Source organism: Ostrea edulis, chromosome 5 (genome assembly GCF_947568905.1).
Source record: "Ostrea edulis chromosome 5, xbOstEdul1.1, whole genome shotgun sequence".
NCBI lineage: Eukaryota > Metazoa > Mollusca > Bivalvia > Ostreida > Ostreidae > Ostrea > Ostrea edulis.
In genome coordinates, this window is record NC_079168.1 from 50,437,537 (window position 1) to 50,462,862 (window position 25,326).

Consider the following 25,326-nt stretch of genomic DNA (forward strand, 5'->3'; position numbering starts at 1 on the left):
ACTTTGAGCCTAAAAGTTGGTGAAAAAACGCACTTCGGGTGTATAATACGCAGCAAAAATTTTGACCAAGCGGTAATCTTTATTTTATACTTGGTGTTAATTTTCACTTAATATTTTTGCAGAAATAATGAATTCTAAACAACGCACAATAATTTGCAAACTTTTTGAGATGAGGTCTACATCGCGGTAATCTTGCACAATGAGAATCTTCAGGGAAATATCAACCCGGACAAGCCTGTTCATTTCAGCAAAGCACGATAATTTGTAGCATTAAAGTCTTAACTGACTCGATATTTCCTTTGTTGAAACTTAAAATCAATCAAATAGCCGATGTTATAAAAATTAATTAAACAATTAAACTATCGCTTATTTTACTGTAATCAACACACCATGGTAGGTACAAAGATCAACTCCTCGTTAACTACGATGACTATTAAAATGTGTGAAAAAAAATTTTGTTAGGTATTTCTTTACCCGGAGGGGGTATCTAACAAAAGCAGTGTACACAACAATGGCTTCGTAAAACACACGCTTTTACGCAAGAATAGTTATTTCAAAGATTCAAATAAGTATTTCATTAAAAATTAAGCCTATTCATAAAACTTACAGTAAACAAACTTTTAGCAAGTGACAAAATTATTTTCCAACAATTTTAGCACGTGTCAAGGCATTATTGTGTACACATGCTTTCAATAATGGCGGCATGCGATGTAATGAATAGTCAGATCCAATGCAATTTGATTGGCTGTTTGTTTCATGATAATTGAATTATTTAGATATTGTAAGTATATATATCACATTTTCTGCAATTTTACGTTTCTGTTGTAATTTTCTTGAGGTCGAATTTTCTACTTAATAAATAGGTGAACGTGAAAAGGCGTACAGTATCCGAAGCCTTGGTCTTTGAGTGAAATATTACACTACTTAATCGCCGAGTTTCATCTTGAAAAAAAAAGGTCAAAAACCTATTGTGGTATATAATACGCACCCCTTTCTGGCACAAAAATATTCTCTAAAAAAAGTGCGTATTATATTCGGCAAAATACGGTAATATTTATTTAAAGTTGGCAATATACAATTTAAGCAGTTGGTTAGTAGAATAAACTATTGTGAATAAATCATGAATTTCTTTTTCTTCTTGAAATATAGCAAAGCCATTATCACAACGCACGTGCCAGTGGTTCATTATATGATTTTACTTTAAGAATCCCGAGCTTGTAGCGTAAATCCGAGCCCGATCATTTTGTCGGTATATCAGTACTGAAAAAACGTATCGCAATACGATATTTATTGTCAACAAACCGCAATATCGATATTATTGTGCAGCCCTAGTAGTTTGGTTTCTGAACGATGAGTCTTCATGACCTAAGGATGACCCCTTGTTTTAGGGTCAAAAGGTTGTCATGGTAAAAAAATCATTTGCATACGACATATTCCACCAAATTAGCACAAAATGTCCGTCAAATTTTCCCCCTCCGTATTTAAAAATAAATATGCTTAAAAAGTAAAGAATGTTTTTAATTACAAATTTGAATGGACTAGAGTTAATTATAAAATCAAAAATATTTTGCCACACATAAATTGTTAAAATTATTTTGGTATGTGAATGTTCAAATTATGAGAAAAATTGACAGAATTAACTCCCGTGAGAAGTGGTACCCAACTTCTCGGGTACTTTATTTCAACTTATATAAGAAAACAAGGGGCGAAAAAGATGTAACAAAATGTATGTACTTTTACTTAATTTTTATAAAAAAAATTGCAAAGTATTTATGAAAACAAATTATACAAAAGTAAATTCAAAGTAAACAGTTTTTGTGATTTTCGTTCTGTCAAACATATTGACGTTAGCACTAATGTACATACGTACATAGAGATGTACTGCAAAACAATTTGCTTTGATTATTTTTCTGGAATTAAGCATTAAAAGTCATAATCTAATTGTGGAACAGATTTTATCTTCTTTAAACAAAATATCTGACTTAAGAAATTACATTGATATTTGGTCTAACATCATTCTGTCAAATTCTACTCCGCACAATGTGACATTAGCACACTTCTTTACCAAACCATTGTAAGAGTTGTGGTTCTTTGTTATTATTACAACTCTCCCTGCAAGGGGCGTTGTAATGGGATTTTCCAATTGAATGGCAGGTTGAGTGAATGAGGTATCCAGACTTATGTAAAACTTCAAGCGATAGACTTTCTGTCAAAATTGCTGACGTTAGCAACATGGAACGTTAGCATAAGAAATCGTTCTATTTGTACTAAATCGTACGTCAAACTACTGGTTTATGAATCCAAAGACTATTTTATTGCAATAAAAACTCATCATGGGAAACTATTTATAGTCTATCATGATTTACATCACTGCGAAACAGTTCCACAAGGTTTTGTTCCGTCAAACAATAACATTAGCATCAAACAAGTTCCGTCAAGAACTGACATTAGCATTGACAGAAAATGAAAGATTCTGGGTCATTATTAAAGCACAACAAACATTGGTCTCGATGTAATGTATATAGATTACATTTAAACCTTTCATTAAGAGAGCCATGTAGTTAAATAATTTCATAACTTATTTCGTAAACAGAAGATTTATTAATTGCTAATGTCATTTTCCGTCAAGTGTTCCGTCATAAAAATGTGACGTTAGCAACCGTTTTTAAAAAAAATGAAATTCAAATTGAAGGAATACTTTTATAATTTTATTTTTTACATTTTCTTGATCCTGAGTGTTAATATTTTTAGTTACCACAAAAAATTACCACAGTTTGGCACTTTGAAAAGACATTCCCAATGGGAGTCAATACAAGCCTTTTTCATGGAACATGTCATACGAGTTCTAAAATTCTGTTTAAGACTTCTCATGATAGGTCTTTATCTCAAAAAGGTGACCTCAATTTTGAGATCAAATGGTCAAGGTCACCTAATTACGTAATGGAAGAAATTGTCTCTGAACAATAAATAACAAGAGCTCTGCAAGGTGGGGTATATTCCCTTGCAATGAGTGTCTGAAAACTTTTCCTATGGGGTTCTCCCTCTCTCAATAAGAAGGCTACATGTCAAACATCACATCAACCAAGAAAAAATGTAGTGTCTACAAGCTACTATTAAGTTCCCCATAGTGATCTTGACCTTTTGCCCCAAAATCAATAGGTTTCTTCCTTTCTTGATAACAAAGCTACATATGTACATGCAAGGTGAAGATAACGAACAGTGATCAACCTCATAACTCCTATAAGCAATACAAAATAGATAGTTGGGCAAACACGGACCCCTGGACACATCAGAGGTGGGATCAGGTGCCTAGGAGGAGTAAGCATCCCCTGTCGACCGGTCACACCCGCCGTGAGTCCTGTGAAGTATCAAATCAATCAAGCAAACAATATGGACTGCAGAGTGTCTACAAACTCAATGTGGACTGTAGAGTGTCTACAACCTCAAACAATGTGGACTGTAGAGTGTCTACAAACTCAAACAATGTGGACTGTAGAGTGTCTACAAACTCAAACAATGTGGACTGTAGAGTGTCTACAACCTCAGTGTTACACTCTTGCCCCAACAGGACGGTCACGTCACTATATCCCCTCTTGAATTGTGAGAGGATAATACTAAATCAAAGATTGTAATTCAGCATTGAAACTTTGGAAATAAAACATTGCTTGCAATTTTACATTTAATGAATTTAAAATTAGTCAACAAGCACCTGTAATAAATAAATGTCAAAATACAATCCAATATATTAATTGCACAATTGTAATTCTGTGTTGTTTGCTGTTTGAAACTATCTTATTTTTGCCAAAATTGTTGATCGTCTGTCAGTATTTTGAAACAAAGCTCTGATCATCTGTTTCACTTCAGAAGCTGTAAGTTCATTAGCTAAAGGTCCTTTGCCATCAGCCCATCTATCATTTATCTCGAGAAGATTTGCATTCAATACAGTAACTATTTCCGTGAACTGCAGCCATTTTGACACATTACGCTGGAGTTCAATTGTAACATTCACATCTCCATCATCATTGGTCGATTTCATCAGAGGACCAGCCCTTTTTTGGATGAGTGACATTAGCGAAGCCAGCTGGGAGGCATCTGAGGCAGAAATATCCTCCAAACTGATCACTCTATCACTGATTTCAATAACAACTGTGTTTAGAAGAGTACCTAAATTCAGAACAAAATTAATGGTTAGTAAACTATACAAGTAATTAATGGAAATCTTACCATGTAAATGTATTTTATCAAACAGAAATTTTCCTTGACATTTTATGAATGTTACATTTGGCAGCATTTTCTATAATCAACACCATTGCACATTCCCACTTACCTATTGACCTTCTGTACTGATTGACTGGTAGAATTTCCTGCCATACTTTCTGCAGATGTTGCAGCTGGTGGAGCACCTGTTTGACAGCTTTTTCTGTACTAGCAAAATTTGAACCCTCAGACACACTGACAAACCCTGTTCAAATAATGAATACATTTTTAAATTCTATTTCTCTTTCCAAAAGATGATTTGGCTACTGCGTAAATTGTACGAGAAAATCTGGGAACCAGGACACCGTTTCATCAAACATCGTAACTAGTTGCGTAAGCTTAGTTTGGCGTAACTTTCTGACTAGACTAAATATTTTACGTAAGTCCGTTTCATCAAATGGCGTAAGATTAGAATTTACGCGAGTTTTCTACTAACTAGTAGAAACACTACGTCAGGTCGAACCCTTACGTAAGTAAAAATCATGGCCGACTGTTAGCTGTTTGTAAATATATATGGAATTTTTACCAACGAGCTTTGCGTCGTGATCGATTTTTTCAAGACTTTTAGACGTTTACAACGATAAATATGTAAGGCCATAAGGGTTACTTCCCTTTGAAAACTAGTAAATTTATGGCTTGCCTTTATGATTATTTTTCACAAGTGTCTATCTGTACATGAATTATGAATGTAGAGTGTTGTTCCCAAATCCCTTTGTAAAGTAGTCCACCGTAAAGGGAACATTCACTTTGTTGTATTATATGTAGGCTATTTATAAATCTCTTCAAAACTTCCGCTCTGATTAACTTGGCGAGCCCGATTCAATTAGACCTCTGTCAAATGGTGGGTGGATTTACGGGAGTGTAATGTATATTTCATGAACAGTTACTTTAAGATCTACTATTTTCCATTATATATCTTAAATCTTGAACAAATATCCCGTCTTAAGAGATACATCATATAACTATATTATGATAATAAAGTTCTTCCAAATAAAAAAAAGGTCTTCGTAACAGTTTGATACTTGACGACTTTCGGTGATAAGTGATGTGCAGGATAATCCGTGCAGATATAGATTTTATGTTATCAAATAAAGAAAAACATATACATGTACATGTATATCAGGCACGAATCGAAGTGAATGGGAGGGGGGTCACCCTGCGTTGCTACAACACGTTTTTTAACAATACGATTTTTAAAAAAAATTTGTACTGTAATTAATGAGAGGAATTTATGAATAAAAACTATTTAGTGAGGTATGATCATGAGTATTAATAGAAGAAGTCTACCCCCCCCCCCCCCCCCCCTCCAACACATGATGTTTGTAGGAAAATGTTTTGAGGCACTCGTAATAGAAGACTCTAGCACCCCCACGATTGAAGAAAATGAAACCTGGGAGAGAAAAAATTGTGGAAATCACTGCAAAAGATTCCAACACCACCCACTCCACCCCACCTCCGAATTAGGATTTTGCATATAGGACAAAACATTTTTTTTTGCGTTATAACGCAAGATAAAAAGATTATTTGAAAAGCCGACATCTAATTTATGTCCCAGCTGCACCCCCCCTCCCCCCCGTCACTTTGCAAAACGATAGTACGTGCCTGTATATAATCCCGAACTGTAAAATATACACACATATTCAATTTGTCCAAACACATTTAAGCCTATGAGTCTACATTAATTATCCAATTAAAGTATAAATATCTAGTTAATATCTAAAAACAATGTAGATATATCGTGTCGACCTACATGCACTTAAAATATAATAAACTTGTGCTAAACTAAGATTATACGTAACTAGATTTACGTAGTCAGCGTAAGACTTAGTTAGTTGAAAATTTACACTCATTGATGAAACGGCGTCCAGGTTCTTTAAATAGTACAAATGTTGTTCTTAAAATATCATTTTTTGACAAGCATTCGGGCCCCAGGGTGAAAATGAAAATTCTGAAACCTTTTTGCACATCTACAGGATAACCCCAATCACCTTCCCAAAGATATTTTGGCTATTAGGCCAATTCAACTTAATTAGTAGTTTATCATAAAGGGTCACCAAAAAGTATGGGGCAGGTGGGAGGATTTTATTTTTATGGCCCCCTTCGAAGAAGAGGGGCATATTGGTTTGCACCTGTCGGTCGGTCGGTAGACCACATGTTGTCCGCTCAATATCTTGAGAACCATTCACTTGATCGTAATGATATTTCATATGTGGGTTGGTTATGAAAAGAAAAGGACCCCAATAGTTTTTCAGGTCAAAAGGTTAAAGGTCAATCTACTCTGGACATGGGAATATACTGTCCGCTCAATATCTTGAGAACCTTTTGCTTGACAGACATCAAACTTGGTACACTGGTACATCTTAAGGAGTAGACGACCACTATTGATTTTGATGTCACCTGGTCAAAGGTCAAGGGTCGAACTGGACATAGGAATATATTGACCACTCAATGTCTCGAGAATCCTTTGCTTGACAGACATCAAACTAGGTACACTGATATATCTTTATAAGATGACCCCTATTGATTTTGAGGTCACATGGTCAAAGGTCAAGGGTCAAACTAGACATTGGAATATACTGTCCGCTCAATATCTTTAGAACACTTTGTTTGACAGATATCAAACTTAGTACACTGGTACACCTTCAGAAGAAGATGACCCCTATGGAATTTTAGGTCACATGGTCAAGGTCAAGGGTCAAACTGGACATAGGAATATACTGTCTGTTCAATATCTCGAGAACCCTTTGCTTGACAGACATCAAACTTGGTACACTGGTACATCATCAGGAGAAGATGACACCTATTGATTTTGAGGTCACGTAGTCAAAGGTCAAGCTGGACATTGGAATATACTGTCTGTTCAATATCTTGAGAACCCTTTGCTTGACAGACATTAAACTTGGTACACTGGTACATCATCATCAGAAGATGACACCTATTGATTTTAAGGTCGCGTGGTCAAGGGTCAAACTGGACATAGGAATATACTGTCCGCTCAATATCTTGAGAACCCTTTGCTTGACAGACATCAAACTTGGTACACTGGTACATCATCAGGAAAAGATGACATCTATTGATTTTGAGGTCACGTAGTCAAAGGTCGAACTGGATATAGGAATATACTGTCCGCTCAATATCTTGAGAACCCTTTGCTTTACAGACATCAAACTTGGTACACTGGTACATCTTCAGGAGAAGATGACCCCTATTGATTTTCAGATCACATGGTCAAAGGTCAAACTGGACATTGGAATATACTTACTGTCTGCTCAATATCTTGAGAACCCTTTGCTTGACAGACATTAAACTTGGTACACTGGTACATCATCAGGAAAAGATAACACCTATTGATTTTTAGGTCACATGGTCTATCCACTCTTGACATAGGGAGATATTGTCTGCTCAATATTTTGAATTGATGAAACTACTCTCAATTAAATGATGTGTTTGTATAACCCTTTTTAATTTTGCACCATGGGGGGCATAGGTGTTTTACAAACATCTCTTGTTTAATTTTTATTTCCTGAGAAAAATAATAATGACAAACGAGTTTTTGTCAACAGAAGTGCATCATTTAATACTTGATGGATATCAATTTATGCTTATTTCACAAACCAATTCCAGGTTAAGCTTTGATTTCAAACAGAGAAAGATACCAAACATCTTCAAGATATGAATAACATTAATCGATTCCTTTAATTTACACCCGTAAGAAATCAAGAAAACCATATGATCTATTTTCTACATGTGGTTTTTTATGTTGCTATACCAGAAATGTAAACAAGACGTGTAAACACCAGAGTCGAACATGGAAAATTTTCCGGAATTCACAGGTTCAGCAAAATAAAAAAATTCCGGGCGGGCCAATTTTTGAGGGGCGGACAGGGATGATAATCTATCAATTAAGTTGAATTGGCCTTATGTAAAATGTATAAGGATTGGGAATCAATTTTTTTGTTTGTTGAAAAACATTGTTTTTTGACCCAGGGTAAAACTGAAAATTCCACAACCTTATTGCTACATATCATATTCCAAAGGTTAATTGGTAACTGCTTAAAATAAAAGAGAGTTTGAGGAAGAAGAAAGTGTGACAGACAGATGGACCAGATCGAGTAACAACAATATACCTGAATACGCCGGTTTCGAGATACACTGGAGTTATTTCCCTTTTGGAGAATTCTCTTACATAGTGAGGCGCGAAACATTTTATTTACATGCGGGAGTGGGACTAATATTCATCACAGCATAAGTGAATGTACTCGGTGAGTTTCTCATACACTGTTAGATTACCCGAATTCGACTGATACACAAACTGAGTATGTTATAAGTATTTAAGGAGTAATCAAATACATAGAATTCTTATCATATCACGTTATTTCGTTGGTCATAAATACCATATCTAAGACATTACTTGCAAATACGACATGTTTCCACTTTAGTAAAACATTTCTTTTGATAGTATTTTATAGTATTTTGTATTTCCCACATTTACATATCAAAAGAGAAGCCGCTTTTATTACATTTCATTGTCTTCCTCGTTGACTGTAGGTCCACTCTGTCCCACTTAGTCATTCAAAATTTCACTAAATGCACCTCCTACACAGAAGAGTTTGTATCTCGAAACCGGCGTATTGAGTCACTCAGGAGACCTATTGCAATTGGTCTGTGTCTATCGTGTGTTATCAATAGAACATTTTTAACTTCTTGAAAACTACCATTCCAATTCTTTTCAAATTTGGTATGAGGTATGAAGCATCCTTGGGACAAGGAAGGGGGGGGGGGGGGTGGGGGGTGGGGGTGGGGCATGAATTGTAAATTTCAGGTCTCTTGCACCCCTAGGGCCTGAGGCAAAAATTTATCAATTTTTAAAAATCTTCTCCTCTAGAACCACACATGTGTAAGAAAAACTAAATGCATTACGATGTAGAGCAGGAAGGCTTCTACCAAAATTGTAAATTTCATGATCCGCGGGGTAGAGGTTCTGACTCCAGGACGGGGCCAAACTTGGTATATGGTGTTTATGTGTAAAACACTCAAATAACATCTTTAGTGCTATTGGTACTAAGGGCTATTCCAGAAATAAATACATGGGGGGGTCGGGAGGTACCTTTTGTATATACCAAGCACCCATAAAAAAAAATTAAAAATTACCCCAAGACCCATCAAATTAATAAACTCATTTTACAATGACCCATCTAATAAAAAAAACAAACTAACCAGACCCACCACAAAAATATTTTTAAAAATGAAAACGGTACAAATCTCGCGAGGTTTTCGGGACAAACATTCTAGTCAATGACGCGGTAATGCCTGTGCGACATTGTATCACAGTAGTTCTGAAGAAACGATGTCACATCAACAATCAAAGGCATCTATGGCGGGAATGTTGGAAAGATTGGGAGTCCAAACGATGCTATTATCATGAAATGGGTATGGATATGTTTTTCCACGAATCGTTCGTCTTCTAATGGAGCCCGCGCCCGGAGGCCTCTATATCACCATCACACCGACTGATAAATATAACGCATCGGTACCCTCGTATAAATCAACTAAGGTTTGCCTATTTTTATTAGAAAACGGAATACCTATTGGTTTCAAAATATTCCCAAAATCGATGCACTGTAAACTGTAATAATCTACAGAACTGAGTTCGCCGCCATCACCTCCAAAGGGACCCTACTAAACGAGCCTCTAATTTAAATAGTGCCGTAAAGGAAAGTTATGCGCTGCAAAGAGCGACAACTCGAATAGTTCTATGTTACTTCCGATTTCGAAAGCAGCATTTCGAAAGCACGTTTTCAAATTTCCCTCCGACGTTTTGTAACCAACACGACAAGAGCGACAATAAAAATATTCTGAAAACTCTACACCCACATGGCACAAAATAAAACAATAGAAACTACCCACAATAAATATTTTTTTAACAGTCCAACCACGGACCAATTAAATTATGAAAAAATACGACCACCCACACAAAAAAATATCATTTGCCGCCCGACCCCCCCATTTGATCATTTCTGGAACAGCCCTAAATAAATTAGATGGATATTTATAAAAAGGAGGTAGTCCTTTAACAAAATCATAAATTTGGTGATCCCAGGGGTGGTGGTGTTGGTATCAGGGTGGGGTCAAAATGGTCAGTTATTGATTATATAAACAATAGAACATTTTTAACTTCTTGATAACTACTATTTCAATTCTTTTCAAAGGTAATGAGACATCTTTGGGACAAGGGGGACATTTTATAAAAATAACAAGATGTGTTTGTGAAACACAAATGCCCCCGATAATGGCCAATTCCAAAGATGGCCAAGGTCACAAAGACAAATATCTTGGTACCATTATATAGATCTTGTCACAAGAAATGTTCATGTGCAAAGCTCTAGCACTAACTGTTCAAAAGTTACTAGCAAGGTTAAAGTTTTTTAAAAGTAGGTCAAACTCCACGGTCAAGGTCACAGGGTAAAAAATTATTAGCAAGTTATTAGCAAGGTTAAAGTTTCATACAGAATGACAGACAGGACAAAAACAATATGCCCCCCAATCTTTGATCTCAGGGGCATAAAAAATATTTCTAGAAAATAAAACCAAAACCAAGGAGCACAACTAGATCTGGTACTGTTGAGAAACTGTTCATGAACATTGAATTGAGAATCCAAATGAGAATATGATTCCTTACAAAGTAAATTTATACTAATAATCAATAATAATTATTTTTTGGGGATCTCTGAAACATTCAAGATTATTCCCTGTAGTGAATGGTCAATATGTCTCTTAAATTGTTCAAACAACTACAGAAGTGATGCGTTATAACAAAATAACACTATACACCCCATACAAGACGAGTATCAAAATGTACATGTAATTTAATCTGGATGATAACGTGAAACATGACTAATTTCACATGCACTAGGGGACAACTTTAGCATTGTAAAGCACACAGAAAAAGAGAATTAGGAGAGAAAATTAGGGTAAGAGTACACAATAAAACAGATTACGCAGGTTTAAATGTGCTAAAAGTGGTATCCCAATTTCATCCTACCCTTGGCTGCCTGCAGATATTCCATCATGATGTCTTTCTGCGAGTTCAGTTGTTGTAACATGGTGTCTGTACCCAGACGACGAATCTTTGGCATCATGTCTACGAATGTCGCCTGCACATCCTGGGGCAGGGACTTGCTGAACTGATGCCCTATGGTGGACAGGTGATGTGATACATACATGCAGTCATTGTTGAACACAGCTAAAAATAGTAACAAAAGAAGTTTAAAGTATCTATCAAGTTTCTAAACAAAATTCTCTACAATGATCATAAATGAATTTGCTATAACCTTTAAACTGGGATTCAAAGGTATAATGTTGCAGAATCCTAGTGAGCGTGAATGAAATGACAGTGATGCTCTATTGGCAAATGCCTTGCTTTGTATTCCTTCTACAATAACAAAAACTTCGCACGGTGGGGCTTCCCCTTGCAATGTAGACAATCAGTAAATATAAGTATCTAGCTAGATACAGATTTAATCAAATAAATGGCTTCTAGAGTGCCTACAGACTTTTTCTACTAAGTTCTTTTGTGACCATCACCTTTTGACACCAAAATCAATCTTCATAACAAATCTATATGTGAAGTATCAAATCAATCAAGCCAAAACTGCTGCCTCTAGAACATCTACAAGCTTAGCCTTACACACACTCTCCCCCACACGAACGGTCCTCATAATATATATCCTCTTTCACAATGCATTGTGAGGTGGCTTACCACCTATCCATGTTGCCAATTTCTGCATACTTACCACTCATCTGAGGGAAAAGGGTCAGTGCTTTCTGGTGAGCTGTTGGATACACACTACAGAAAAGCTCAAACATGTTTCTGACAGCAAAGAAGAGTTGTACTGCACAATCCTGGGAACTACTGATAGCTTCCTCAAGAGTTTCATAAGCCAGGGTCATAAGCTGTTGTGTACACACACTGCAAATGATAGACATCAAGAGATGTTTGAAACACATATGCTCCCCCATGGTGCAAAATTGAAAAGGGTTATACACACACATCATTTAATTGATAGTAGTATCATCAATTCAAAATATTGAGCAGACAATACCTTCCTATGTCAAGAGCAGATTGACCATGTGACTTAAAAATCAATAGGGGTCATCTACTTCTTATGCTGTACCAGTGTACCAAGTTTGGTGTCAACCAAGCAAATAATTCTTTCTTAAAATATAGGAGACAATATATTACTATGTCCAGTTCAACCATTGACCATGTGACCACAAAATCAATAGGGGTCATCTTCTCCTGAAGATATACCAGTATACCAAGTTTGATGTCTGTCAAGCAATGGGTTCTCAAGATATTGTGCAGACAGTATATTCCTATGTCCAGTTTGACCCTTGACCATGTGACCTCAAAATCAATAGGGGTCATCTTCTTCTAAAGATATACCAGTGTACCAAGTTTGATGTCTGTCAAGCACAGGGTTCTTTAGACATTGAGTGGTCAGTATATTCCTATGTCCAGATTGACCCTTGACCTTTGACCATGTGACCTCAAAATCAAAAGGTATCATCTACTCCTTAAGATGTACCAGTGTACCAAGTTTGATGTTTGTCAAGCAAAGGGTTCTCAAGATATTGAGTGGACAGTATATTCCTATGTCCAGAGTAGATTGACCATTGACCTTTTGACCTGAAAAACAATAGGCGTCCTTTTCTACTCATAACCAACCCACATATGAAATATCATTATCATCAAGTGAATGGTTCTCAAGATATTGCGCAGACAACATGTGGTCTACCAACCGACAGGTGCAAACCAATATGCTCCTCTTTGAATTTTCAAACATCTTGGTTATGCACTAGCTCTTCACAAAACTTTGGTTTTGTGAAATTTGAGTTGCCAATTTTATCATAAGAAGTAATTTCATGAGAAATTTTATAAATCCCAGCAACAAAAATTATTGTAATAATTGAATGTTTGCTGTAATATTGTAAAAGTTGGTGAAAATGAAATCCTGAATAAAACCCATTCTACAGTAGATACTAGTCCCTTGAACATCATAAATGCAGATGTGAACAAATTTCATCCTTGACATTTTTTATGACTAATTCCCACTTTCAAAATGTGTTTACCTTTGATATCTCTACAAATTATAATGGATAACCTCATGAATGCATTGCAGTTGTAAACAATGCACGTATAAATACCAATAAATATAGGAAGTCTGTTTTAACAGCTGGGAATTCCAAAAGTAATGAAAGTAGAATGTAAATACAACAAATAAACTTGATTTTTGAAAATACATGAGGGTATGAGCTGTGATGCTTCATACTGATATACTTTTCACACTTCATGAAGAATTCCGGTGTGAAGCATCATAGTACACCCTTATGTATTTTCAACAAGAGGCCCATGGGCCACAATCCTCACCTGAGTCACCTTGGCTCATACTTAAAGATTTTTCCTATATATTCGCAGGCAAAACTTTGATTCCTATTGTGGCCCCATCCCCATATGGGGGGGGGGGGGGGGGGGGGGGGGGGGGGGGGGCATAATTCAAAGAAACTTTAATCTGCACTATGTCAGGAAGCTTTCATGTAAATCTCAGCTTTTCTGGCTCAGTGGTTCTTGAGAAGAGTTTTAAAGATCTTTCCTATATATTTGAGTGTAAAACTTTAATCCCCTACTGTGGCCCCATCCTGCCCTCAAGGGCCATGATTTTAACAAACTTGAATCTGCACTATGTCAGGAAGCTTTCATGTAAATTTCAACTTTCCTGGCCCGGTAGTTTTAAAGATTTTTAAATGACCCCACCCTATTTTTGCATTTTTGTGATTATCTCCCCTTTGAAAGGGACATGGCCCTTCATTTGAACAAACTTGAAAGCCCTTCACCCAAGGATGCATTTGGCCAAGTTTGGTTGAAATTGGCCCAGTGGTTCTGGAGAAGAAGTCAAAAATGTAAAAAGTTTACAGACAGATGGACATATAGATGAACAGACAACGGACAACAGGCGATCAGAAAAGCTCACTTGAGCTTTCAGCTCAGGTGAGCTAAAAATGATATCTATTTTTTTTTTTAAATGTATACAGTACCTAACAGATTGATATTCTCACCTGATCTGACAAGCTGGAAGCTTGAATGTGTCTGCACTCAGCTGACATGAGCTTGCGAGCTCTAGTTTTCTGGATTTTCTACCCGAGGGAGCTTCTTTATCTGCCAATTCACCTAAAGGATACTCATCAGAAACTCTCACCATGTTGTGTAGTTCAGACTTCATAAGCTCTCTAGCTCGCAACAAAATGCCCTGGGATTTTTTATTGACAAAGAGGACATCTATGTTCTTTACAAATTCTTCAAGAGCATTGTCATCTTCTAGAATGAACTTCAAATTCACCAGGGTACCCTGGAAAGATCTGGTTGGTTCAATGCAGTTTGCTTCAAATTCTGACATGTCCTTACTATTGTGAGGAATTGCTGGTGTTAAACATTCTTTGACAATTAACTCTAATATTTCCTGTGAAACATTCCTGCCTATATATGATAAGATATTTGTACCATCCTGAATTGTCACGTTTTTGAAATAATCCTCTAAGACCTGGATGATGGTCATGACATTCATGTACATCTGTTTGGGAGGGGGCGGAACTGGATTCTTCTCATTGTTGACTGTTACTATAACAACATTACATGGAGAGTCCTTCACAGTGGCTGTTGAGTTTACAATACAGGGCTTGAACAGGTTTGAAACTAATCTGTTCCCAAAAGTTTTCAAAGTTGATTCCAGAACTCCTAATACCTCCATTGCTCCAATCAATTCCATCAGCACATTTTCTCCTGACATCAGCTCAAGCTGAAATACTTGTCTGGATTTATTTTGAATGTTTGCATCATTGGAGTTCCAGGTGACCAACTGTTTCCATTTCTCTGTCATTTCAAATATCAGCTTCTCTTTCTGCACGAAGCACTCTGTCTGCAAGGCCTGTAGAATCTGTATATCATCAAAGCCCTCCAGCGGTGTCGCCAGGAGTAAATTTGCTTTCAGCAATGAGGAGGCAGCTTCAGTGTAATTTTGTCTTCTGTTGGCAGACACAGAACTTTCTAGGTTGTCCTGTATCTGCACCAATCTCTCTAATATAACTAGAACACATTTATGATTCTCCAACTCTCCCTTCAAAGAAGTAAGGACATCCTTTGAAAGAGTAAGCTGGTTTTTTACCTACAATATACAAAGTATCTGACACTGTAACAAGTTAGGTTTTAAAACACAAACATCAACATACAAAGTTGATTTTGAATTTGAAATGCAGTATATTCTCAACATTAGAACAACAGAGATGCCAAATGATCTTGCCAAACAGTAAACAACATGCCCATGGGCCACAATGCTCACCTGAGTATCCTTGCTTGAACAGGGATACAAATTAATGAGTATATATAAATTCTTAAAACTGCTATTGTGGACCTGTTCTGGATGAAGGGTAATGAAAGGTGAAGATATCTAACAGTGATCAATCTCATAACTCCTATAAAGGTGAAGATAACGAACAGTGATCAATCTCACAACTCCTATAAGCAATACAAAAGAGAGTTGGGCAAACACGGACCTCTGGATACACCAGAGGTGGGATCAGGTGCCTAGGAGGAGTAAGCATCCCCTGTTGACCGCTCACACCGTGAGCACTATATCTTGATCAGGTAAACGGAGTTATCCGTAGAATGGGAATAATTGAAACTACACTACATGAAAATACTTCCACATTAATTAAACTAACAGCGTCCTTGAGGTTCTTGAAAGGAAGATTTTTTATGCTCCCCTGAAAAACCTTGGGAGAGCATATAGTCGCTGTTGTGTCTGTCCGTCAGTCCTCATTTCTCCTCATATGAAATAGTTCATTGTTAGATGCAGTTCGGGGAGCATCCATTAGTTTACTGATATTGTTTTTTAAGTATCAAAGAATCTTAAATATTCAAAATTAAAAGAGGACATGGACCAACATAATAGACTAATATTTAACTTAAACTGTTAGACTAAATGAGTGATCTTGATAGCATCCCTGTCACACAAACTAGTACAGTGAAACTTCTCCAAACCGGCCTCTCAGAAAACCAGTCCTGCCTGAATATCGACCGATTTTTAAAGTCCCGGCAGAAATCTTGACATTTCCTTACAAACAAATTCTCACAAAACCAGCCACCCCTGAAAACCGGACAATGGCCACTTTTTATAGAACATTTGTTAACAATAAGGTGTAATTTTCCCTCATAATTCCAGCCACTTTTTTAAGACCTGAAATTTGTGGTCAGAGGGATGATCAAGATTGGCCAGGTGTGAAAAATGACTGACAGGTCAGGTGGGGAATTATCCACTGAAGTTGTGAAAAATATGGGTGGCCTCTAACTTCTATGGTGTACCTGTAATGTTCAGGGAGTTAGTGACATCTGGCAAGTCCTAGAGACCCTTCCAAATTCTGTACAGAATGTAAAATATATTTAACACAGTATCACAAGCCATATCATTGCAATATCCTATGGACATAAGCAGAAGTGAAATAAGAACAAACCCATAACTGTTAATGATGATTATCAAACGATAAATTAATTCTCTTGGTTTCCATAGATTTAAAATTTCTCTGAAATATTTAAATTACAATTATATTTAAAATTTACTACTTCACTTTTCATAATCATCAAAACAAATTTGTTAAGGACATAAGCGATGGACATAAATAGAGTTTTTATAGATAAGAGGAATGGCAATAATGTATTCTGTAATAGATTTTCAATTAAAATTTAGATGATTTCAGCGAGAATATTTATGGTACAAGCGGATTAATTTGATATCCACCTGACACCACCTGTAGATCACCAGATCAAAGTGAATAGCACCTACTTTGTGTATAAATTGTTGCAATCATACGGCTTGGGTTGGAAATAAACATGTTAGTCATTTATTTTGTTTTATTTCCAAGAGTGAAATAATAGTCCTTGAACAATATATTATATGGTTCGTGGTATGAAGGAGATATATCTAATAAAAATTGAGAAAAAATGTTTCTAAATGCAAGTTCTCGGTAAACCGGCCATCCCTCTAAACCGGTCGTTTTTGGGGTGGTTTTTTTTTTCAGTCCGAGAGCTGACCAGTTTAGAGAAGTTTCACAGTACATGTATAATTCAGAGCACAGTAGCACATGGATCCATCAAATGGGATTTGGTGTCAAAAAACAATATACAGTGTATAACAGTGATCTGTTTTCTTTTTTAAATTACCGCAAGATGACAAATAATCTGTTAGAAAAGTTGGCTCATGTGAGCTAAAATCAAGCATTTCAAATTTACTTGGTACAGACCTCATTTTGTATTTTTTCCTTTGCCTCCTTCAGATCCCCTGACACTTTGTTCACATTCTCTATCAATGCTGATGTTGTTTGAAGTCTCTGTGGAAAGAAATCAACATACTTTCCTTTTGTGACTTCATAGACTTCCAGTTTTAAATCCTTCATCTTCTTCCCCAATACTTCTACCTTTCCTTGAATTTCTTTTGCCTCAAGTTGTCCTTTAAAAAAACCACACACACATAAAAATACATGAATACAATAAAGTAAAAAAACAACAACCAAATAACAGATGCTGCTGTTACTATAATAATCTAGAATTTCTTGAAATAAACCACTTGGTCTAGAATTTTATCAAATAGTTACTTTTACTCATTGTTCATTTTTGCTCCTCTTATAGGTATTCTATTTATTATGACCATATTCAATTTATGATCAAGTGCAACATGATTAATACAACCATATCATTTGAAGGTTTTAACAAACAAACAAAAAACAAGAGGCCCATGGGCCACATCACTCACCTTGGCTCACATTTAAAGATTTTTCCTACATATTCGCATGAAAAACTTTGATCTCTATTGTGACCCCAACCTACTCCCAGGGGCCATGATTTTTTCAAAATTGAATCTGGACTATGTCAATTTCAACTTTCCTGGCCCAGTAGTTTTTGAGAAGAAGATTTTTAAACATTTTCCCTATATATTTGTATGTAAAACTTTGATCCCCTATTGTGGCCTCATCCTATCCTCGGGGGTCATGATTTTAACAAATTTCAATTTGCACAATGTCAGAAAGCTTTCATGTAAACATCAGCTTTTCTGGCTCAGTTGTTCTTGAGAAGATTTTTAAAGATTTTCCCTACATATTTGTCTGTAAAACTTTGATCCCCTATTGTGGCCCCATCCAACCCCCGGGGCCTATGATTTGAACAAACTTAAATCTGCACTATGTCAGGAAGCTTTCATGTAAATATCAGCTTTTCTGGCTCAGTGGTTCTTGAGAAGATTTTTAAATGACCCCGTCCTATTTTTGTGATTATCCCTCCTTTGAAAGGGACATGGCCCTTCATTTGAAGAAACTTGAAAGCCCTTCACCCAAGGATGCTTTTGGCCAAGTTTGGTTGAAATTGGCCCAGTGGTTTTGGAGAAAACATCGAAAATGTAAAAATTTACAGACGGACGGACAGACAACATGAGCTTGAGTTTTCAGCTCAGGTGAGCTAAAAAAAAAACACAAAAAAAAAAAAACAAGAGGCCCATGGGCCACATCACTCACCTGATTCACCTTGGCTGATATCTAAAGATTTTTCCTATATATTCATATATAAAACTCTGATCCCTATTGTGGCCCCAACCTACTGCCAAGGACCAGGATTTTTATAAACTTGAATCTGCACTATGTCAGAAAGCTTACATGTAAATGTCGGCTCCTCTGGCCCAGTGGTTCTTAAGATTTTTAAATGACCCTACCCTAATTTTGCATTTTTGTGATTATCTCCTCCTTCGAAGGGACATGGCCCTTCATTTGAACAAACTTGAAAACCCTTCACCCAAGGATGCTTCTGGTCAAGTTTGGTTATAATTGGCCCAGTGGTTCTGGAGAAGTCGAAAATGTAAAAAGTTTACAGACATATGGACGGACAGACAACAGAAAACAGGCAATCAGAAAAGCTCGCTTGAGCTTTTAGCTCAGGTGAGCTAAAAATGGTCGAGGTCGTCTTATTCTAAATGGACTGAAGAATTTCCATGCTGATAGAATTTAAACAAACAGAAAATGTTGTGTTATAAAATAAAAGCATCAATGATGAGAATAAAGATTTTTTATGAAACACTTGTCATTTGAGTTAAGTACTTAAGTATGGAGAAAGTACAAGTTTTTCTGGAAAATTGGTCAGGGCTAGTGGATGTAAGTTCAGGTCTAGTAAAAATCATTGGAAGTAGCCCGACTGGTCTAGTGCTCAAAAAAGTTAATGTCAAACCCTAGATCAAGGTTAAAGAATTTCAAAAGTAGGTCAATGTCATGAGATCAAAACTTTTGCTACCTAAATAAAGGTCTTTTCAAAAACAAAACATATGTGAAACATTAAAGTCATATCACAGACCATTCAAAAGTTATGAAAAACATTAAAGTTCTTCAAAAGAAGGTCAAATTCCCATGGAAAGAGTAACAAGGTCAAAAATTTCAGTACCAAAAGGAAGGTCTTGTCACAAGGAATGCACACATGGAATTATATGAAAGCCCTATCACCATCCATTCAAAACTTATGACCAAATTTAAGGTTTAAGCGGACAAGCATACAAACGAACAGTCCAAAAACTATATGCCCCCAAATCTCAGATTAAGATGACATAAAAATACAATTTTCCTCCTTTTACAATTAAGAAATGAGATATCATATTTTATTCAATTGCTATGAGGGTTGTGTGCTGTTATTTTTGACCAAGTAAAGCACTAAAGCAGATTTTGCCAAAATCGTGTTGCATTCCTGTTACTTTGTGAGCAAAGCTCCATGGTTATTATTAATAGACTTTCACAAATAAATCTGCTGACTCCTGTGTTAAAAAGGCTTTAACACCGACAAATGAAGAATTACTTCGACTACGGTCTTTAAATGCATGACCTTAGCACACAAATACACAAATTCCAATCGGCATCAATGTAGTCATGATTAACTTGAAGAATAATCATCTGATAACTGAATCCTAGCTAGATCCATGAAATAAAGTTGCAAAAGGTATGCAGCGACACCAGCTGGCAGTGGTTCAGATTGGCATTGGCCATCAGCATATGGCCAATAAATATTCAAAATGACTGACTAAATTCACCAGAGAAAGGCCAAAATGGCCTAGGAAGTTCTCATTTTTTCGATTAGTATGGCCAATCATTTTTTAAAGTTTATCGGCCATGGGAAATTAACCACTATCTGTCCTCATTCATCATATAACAAGTACTCAATCGATCGTTTGAAAAGATTTTGATTCGTTTTCAAAACACTTCCGTCCAATCAAAATTACTTTGAGATAAAAAAAAAGATGATAAACTGGTACCCCTGTTGCTCTCACTTCTCTTGTTTGTGTGTAGCACCAATCAGCGGGAAACCAGGTTAAAAAAGACTCAGTAGAAGAGAGTCTAGCTTGATGATGGACAACAAACCCTATTAATCATAAAACTTTTAGGATGCGGCAGCTCAGTGCTTCGTAACTGGGAGGTCGTGAGTTCGAGCCCTGCTCGTGCCATGGCCACCTTAAACCCAAGACGTAAACATAGGTAGTTATTGCTCCTTTGCCAAACGCTCGGCATTTACTAGTCACTAGATTTAGAAGTGAGAATCACGGATCTTTCTGATATGACCTTAAAAACAGAGGTCCCGTATCGTGGCAGGCATTGGTACATTAAAGAATCCTCACTACTATGTCCCTGAGCACTAAGCATAGGTCTAAATTTATGGTATTTTACGACAGGTAACATCTCAATATGCGTGAAAAATTATCAACAGGACGTAAAACTAACAAAAAAACACCCTGCAACACAGGAAGCAACCTAGAAGAATTACGAATCACTCATCAACAGGCAACAGTCATCATAATTAAACTGAAGAATAAGGAAAAATCAGTATTTAACTTAAAACTGAGCTCAAACTTTAAACTTATCAATATGGAGTTCACTCTGACTCGCCCGGCACATGTCACAAAATACAAGTGGGGGCAAGAGTCAGAGGAATCTCGGATTACATGTACATGTGTCAATGAACCCTGTGGTCTACTTTGCATTTTCTCCCTTCCTGTAACTTACATATAATAAACATTATCTTAAGCTTTTGATTTCTGTTCATATCGTTATTTCGTCAGTTTATTCCAATCCTGAATGTGAAAACATTTTTCATATAATGACACTAGCCGATCTTAACTAGCACAGCTCAGCAACGTAGAAGAGGAAATTCGAAATAATGGATTTCTTTTAAAACAATGACAATGTCTTATTGCCTATAAATATTAAAAATACCTACTGATTGATTATAAATCTGACATTACCTGCACAGGACAAAACCTCTGATACAAAAGACATTTTCCGTAAATTTAGACAATTTGTTTTTTCCCCGCGCTGTTTTTCCACCAAAACGGAAGTGTGGATAAATGTTACAACGAACAAAGAATAATTCGCTCGAAATATCCGATATATGTGGACTTTCAAATCTAAGAAGTTTAACATAGGTAGCAAGCACTGGGCCAAAGACTTAACTGTACATAGGACAATCCAAGAAGTTTAACATAGATAGGCAAGTGGAAAGGGGGGAGGGGGCAAGGAGCCTCCGGCCTCCCCATATAAAAAATCCCCGAAATTTATATATCTAATACAGCATTTGGTTTTTCCTATATCTGTTAAAATGAAGTAAATGAGATAAATTTTTAGTCATTTAATCATGGGTGAAAATCGCCAAAGTTTAGTAATCAAACACACATGGAGCGCCAAATATTAACAAACTCAAATGCTTTCTAGACGTTCCGTCCCATAATCAATCCGTCCCTTAGTCGATTCGTCCCCTAGTCGATCCGGCCCAGAAAAAATAAAAAAATTTCAAGTGCTATTTACAGTACTGAATTGATTTAATTCATCTGCGTATTTCATCTTCATGGTGTGTGTGCCGCTGATATCTTCTGTCATCAGGTAGTCATCCTTTAATATGCTCTATGGTATTTATGGCTTGATTGCAGACTAATTTACCTTGATCACACGTAATGTGTATTAATCTTCTTGAGACTGTTTATCATAACAAATGTCTCTTCTTTTAAAAGCAAGAAAAACATACTTTGCCAAAACATTTAAGGTATTTGTTCCTCCATTTTGAAATAAGCTTTCAGCATTTCCCAAAAAGAAGAGATGTTTTGATATTAATGACAGCTTTTTCTAAGATCATTATACACATAACAATATTCGATAAAGTGGGCTTCATTTTCAATACAAAGAATACCTTTTGTTTTTAAACAAAATTTACATACTCTGTCATTTCTTGGAATATTTCTATACCTGTCATATTCTATTTCCAAATCATGAACAATTCTTTGAACTTCTGGAGTAAAAAAAAAAAACCCACCAAAAACTTCTAATAGTTAGGTTACTGTAAGCTCGTAATTAATGATCAAAGGTTGCACAACAATGCAGTTATAAAAACTGTTTTCACTAAGGTGTTTTCACAATGATCAGTGGACATGGAGCACACATTTACATTGATTGCTATACATAGTTGAATAACGATGTTTTTACAATAATTAATGAGCACACATTTTTATAACCATGCACTTCAAACAAAAATTATAAATTCTAGTTAAGGGTTGTATAAACAATTTTATTTACACGTCTAACTTCGCCAGTTATTTTGATAACTATAACTGCAATATATATGCAAAAACTTCCCTTTTTCTTAAGTAATAATCATTTATTATATCTTTGATTTAAAAAAAAAATGGGGGGGGGGGGCGCGGATCGACTAAGCAAAATGGGCCGAATCGACCATGGGACGGACCGTCTAGAGACGGATCGACTAGGGACGGACCGACTGATATCAACAATTGAACTGATGCGCGCTACAATTCAATTGAAGAAAGCAATTGTTGATATAATGGGCACATTAAATCAATTGATGAGAGCAATAATTGATTTAATGCGCTCATTAATTCAATTATTGCTCTCTTCAATTGAATTAATGATATCTTTAAGTCATTTGAAGAGAGCAATAATTCTTTTAGGGAGAGCAACTATATAATTAAAGACATCTTCAATTCAACACACCCACAATTGAATTAATGATCTCTTTAATTGAATTGTTGCTCTCTTTAAAAGAATTTTAAATTAAAGAGATCATCAAATTATTTATACCGAGCTCTAAATTAATTATTGCGAGCAATATTTCTACGAAATTGATGCTCTCATCAACCGAATTGAAGAGAGCAATAATTGAATTAATGCGCGCATCAATTGAATTGAAAAGAGCAATAATTGAATTAATGCGCGCATTAAATCAATTATTGCTCTCATTAATTAAATTGATGCGCGCATTAATTCAATTGATGAGATCAATAATTGATTTGATGATATCTTCAAATAATTGAAGATATCTTCAATTGTCTGAGTTTATGTTAATTTGGCGCTCCATAGATTTACACATATATTTTAACGTACAACACTCATAAGGTTACGAAGCAACGCCTAATAATTAGCATAATCAGCATATAATTTCTTGTTGTGCATGTGCATGCATGTACACAGATGTATGGATAAAACAATCCAAAATCCTAGTACAAATGTTTTGCACCGGTTAAAGTAGCTCACTACATTAAAATTTCATTTAAGGGCTCGTTAAAACACCTCTTATGAAGTATGATTTCACCATCGAAAGAATGAAACAAGCTCTCAATTATCTTATATCATTTTTTGGTGATTTTTCCCGGAACGATAAAATAAAATATTTTGCTTACAAATAAAGGATTCTAAAGTCCAAATTTCGCTGTGTTTTGGTACATGATATGAATATCTAATAAAACATGCCTAAAAGATTCAGATATAAACGTTCTAATGTTTTAGAAAAAAAAATATTTATGAAAATTCAAAACGTTATTTGATAATATACAACTATGGACTGTTTAGCAGGGAGACATAAGAAATTATCAGGTCTTAGTAGGGTTTTCACCTGAGGGCGCCTATGCGTATACATGTGTATGACGTAATATTAAAAGTGCAGAGGTCATATGGTACTGCACTTCACAGGGCCAGTCAAAAGGCTGAAAGAATGCTGTGGTAGAAAGTTTTTTTTCTTTCCATAATCAATTAGGGGCATCCCATCTCTGTTAAAGTGTTCCTATTTATAAATTTTGTGGGAGATGAAGTTTCAAAGAAGTTGTTTGACTGGATAATCACATTTAATATCCTTGATTTCGTCCATCTTATACTCAGGCGCGTTAAACCAGAACGGGTACATTTTTAATTTTTATAAAACTGATTTTTCCCCCGTTATTTTTACGTGCAAAGTTATTTTCACATACAAACTATGGTATATTGGATGGCATCCCCCCGCTACATGTACATATTGTAATAAATAATGAATATGAAGGACTAACACCCCCCCCCTCCCTTAGGCTATTAGTTTGGAATAGACAACATATTATAAGGTGTTTTTTTTGGAGGGGTGGGGGGGGGGCTTTTTTTTGTTTTTTGTTTTGCTAGATTGTCAAGAATTTTAGATGACTTCTCCTCTGCCCCACCCCCCACCCCCCTTTTTTCAGAAAAAGCCACGCTGTGTGCCCGATACTCTTTGTCATTCTTTGTGCAACAAAAATAAAGTTCAGTTAAAGAGGGTGTTGCACCGAAGCGGGAATTTTCCATAATCGGAGCTCCGTGCCAGCACTCGTGACGCATAGAACCGACCTTCATTCATATTTATACTCATTGCGTATTTGCCATTTAAATACCTGAAGGATTCCTCAGTACTAGGGACAAGCCTAATACATTTTATGTGTCAATACATTATTCATGTAGTCTAAAGATAATTTTTGAAATCGTGAAAATTAAATTGTCTTCTTTTTTTCTGAGTATCAGATACAATGTACATACGGTTTCATGTTACGAGTGTATCAAATATTTAATATTCTATACAACTACAGTCCAAAAGCTCTTATATTCGTATGTATTATTTTCTACAACCAACAGATTTTTCGGAGGCAGGTGTTATGGAATGAG

At 36.0% G+C, this 25,326-nt stretch overlaps 1 protein-coding gene across 2 annotated transcripts; it reads right to left on the reverse strand.

The window, feature by feature from the left end:
* Window positions 1–3,665: 3,665 nt before the first annotated feature.
* LOC125650405 (centromere/kinetochore protein zw10 homolog) lies at window positions 3,666–21,925 on the reverse strand. 2 transcript variants are annotated; one of them, XM_048878692.2, is made up of 7 exons: window positions 21,627–21,925; window positions 17,608–17,813; window positions 14,374–15,476; window positions 12,051–12,226; window positions 11,300–11,500; window positions 4,328–4,462; window positions 3,666–4,164 (listed from the first exon to the last, which is right to left on the reverse strand). In XM_048878692.2, exons 1-7 carry the CDS (start codon window positions 21,802–21,804, stop codon window positions 3,788–3,790), a joined length of 2,376 nt encoding a protein of 791 aa, XP_048734649.2. In that variant the 5' UTR covers window positions 21,805–21,925; the 3' UTR covers window positions 3,666–3,787. The 2 variants fall into 2 exon arrangements, with proteins under 2 accessions (XP_048734649.2, XP_048734650.2); XM_048878693.2 differs by lacking the exon at window positions 21,627–21,925 and adding an exon at window positions 21,388–21,499.
* Between the last annotated feature and the right edge of the window lie 3,401 nt (window positions 21,926–25,326).

Excerpts from the sequence above, each read along its gene's own strand:
- LOC125650405 (XM_048878692.2), bottom strand. The coding sequence starts at position 21,804 with ATGTTAAACTTCTTAGATTTGAAAGTCCACATATATCGGATATTTCGA. Across the intron at positions 11,501-12,050 it reads CCTTTTCCCTCAGATGAGTG|CTGTGTTCAACAATGACTGC; the intron begins GTAAGTATGCAG and ends TACTATTTTTAG. Across the intron at positions 4,165-4,327 it reads TCAGTACAGAAGGTCAATAG|GTACTCTTCTAAACACAGTT; the intron begins GTAAGTGGGAAT and ends TTCTGAATTTAG.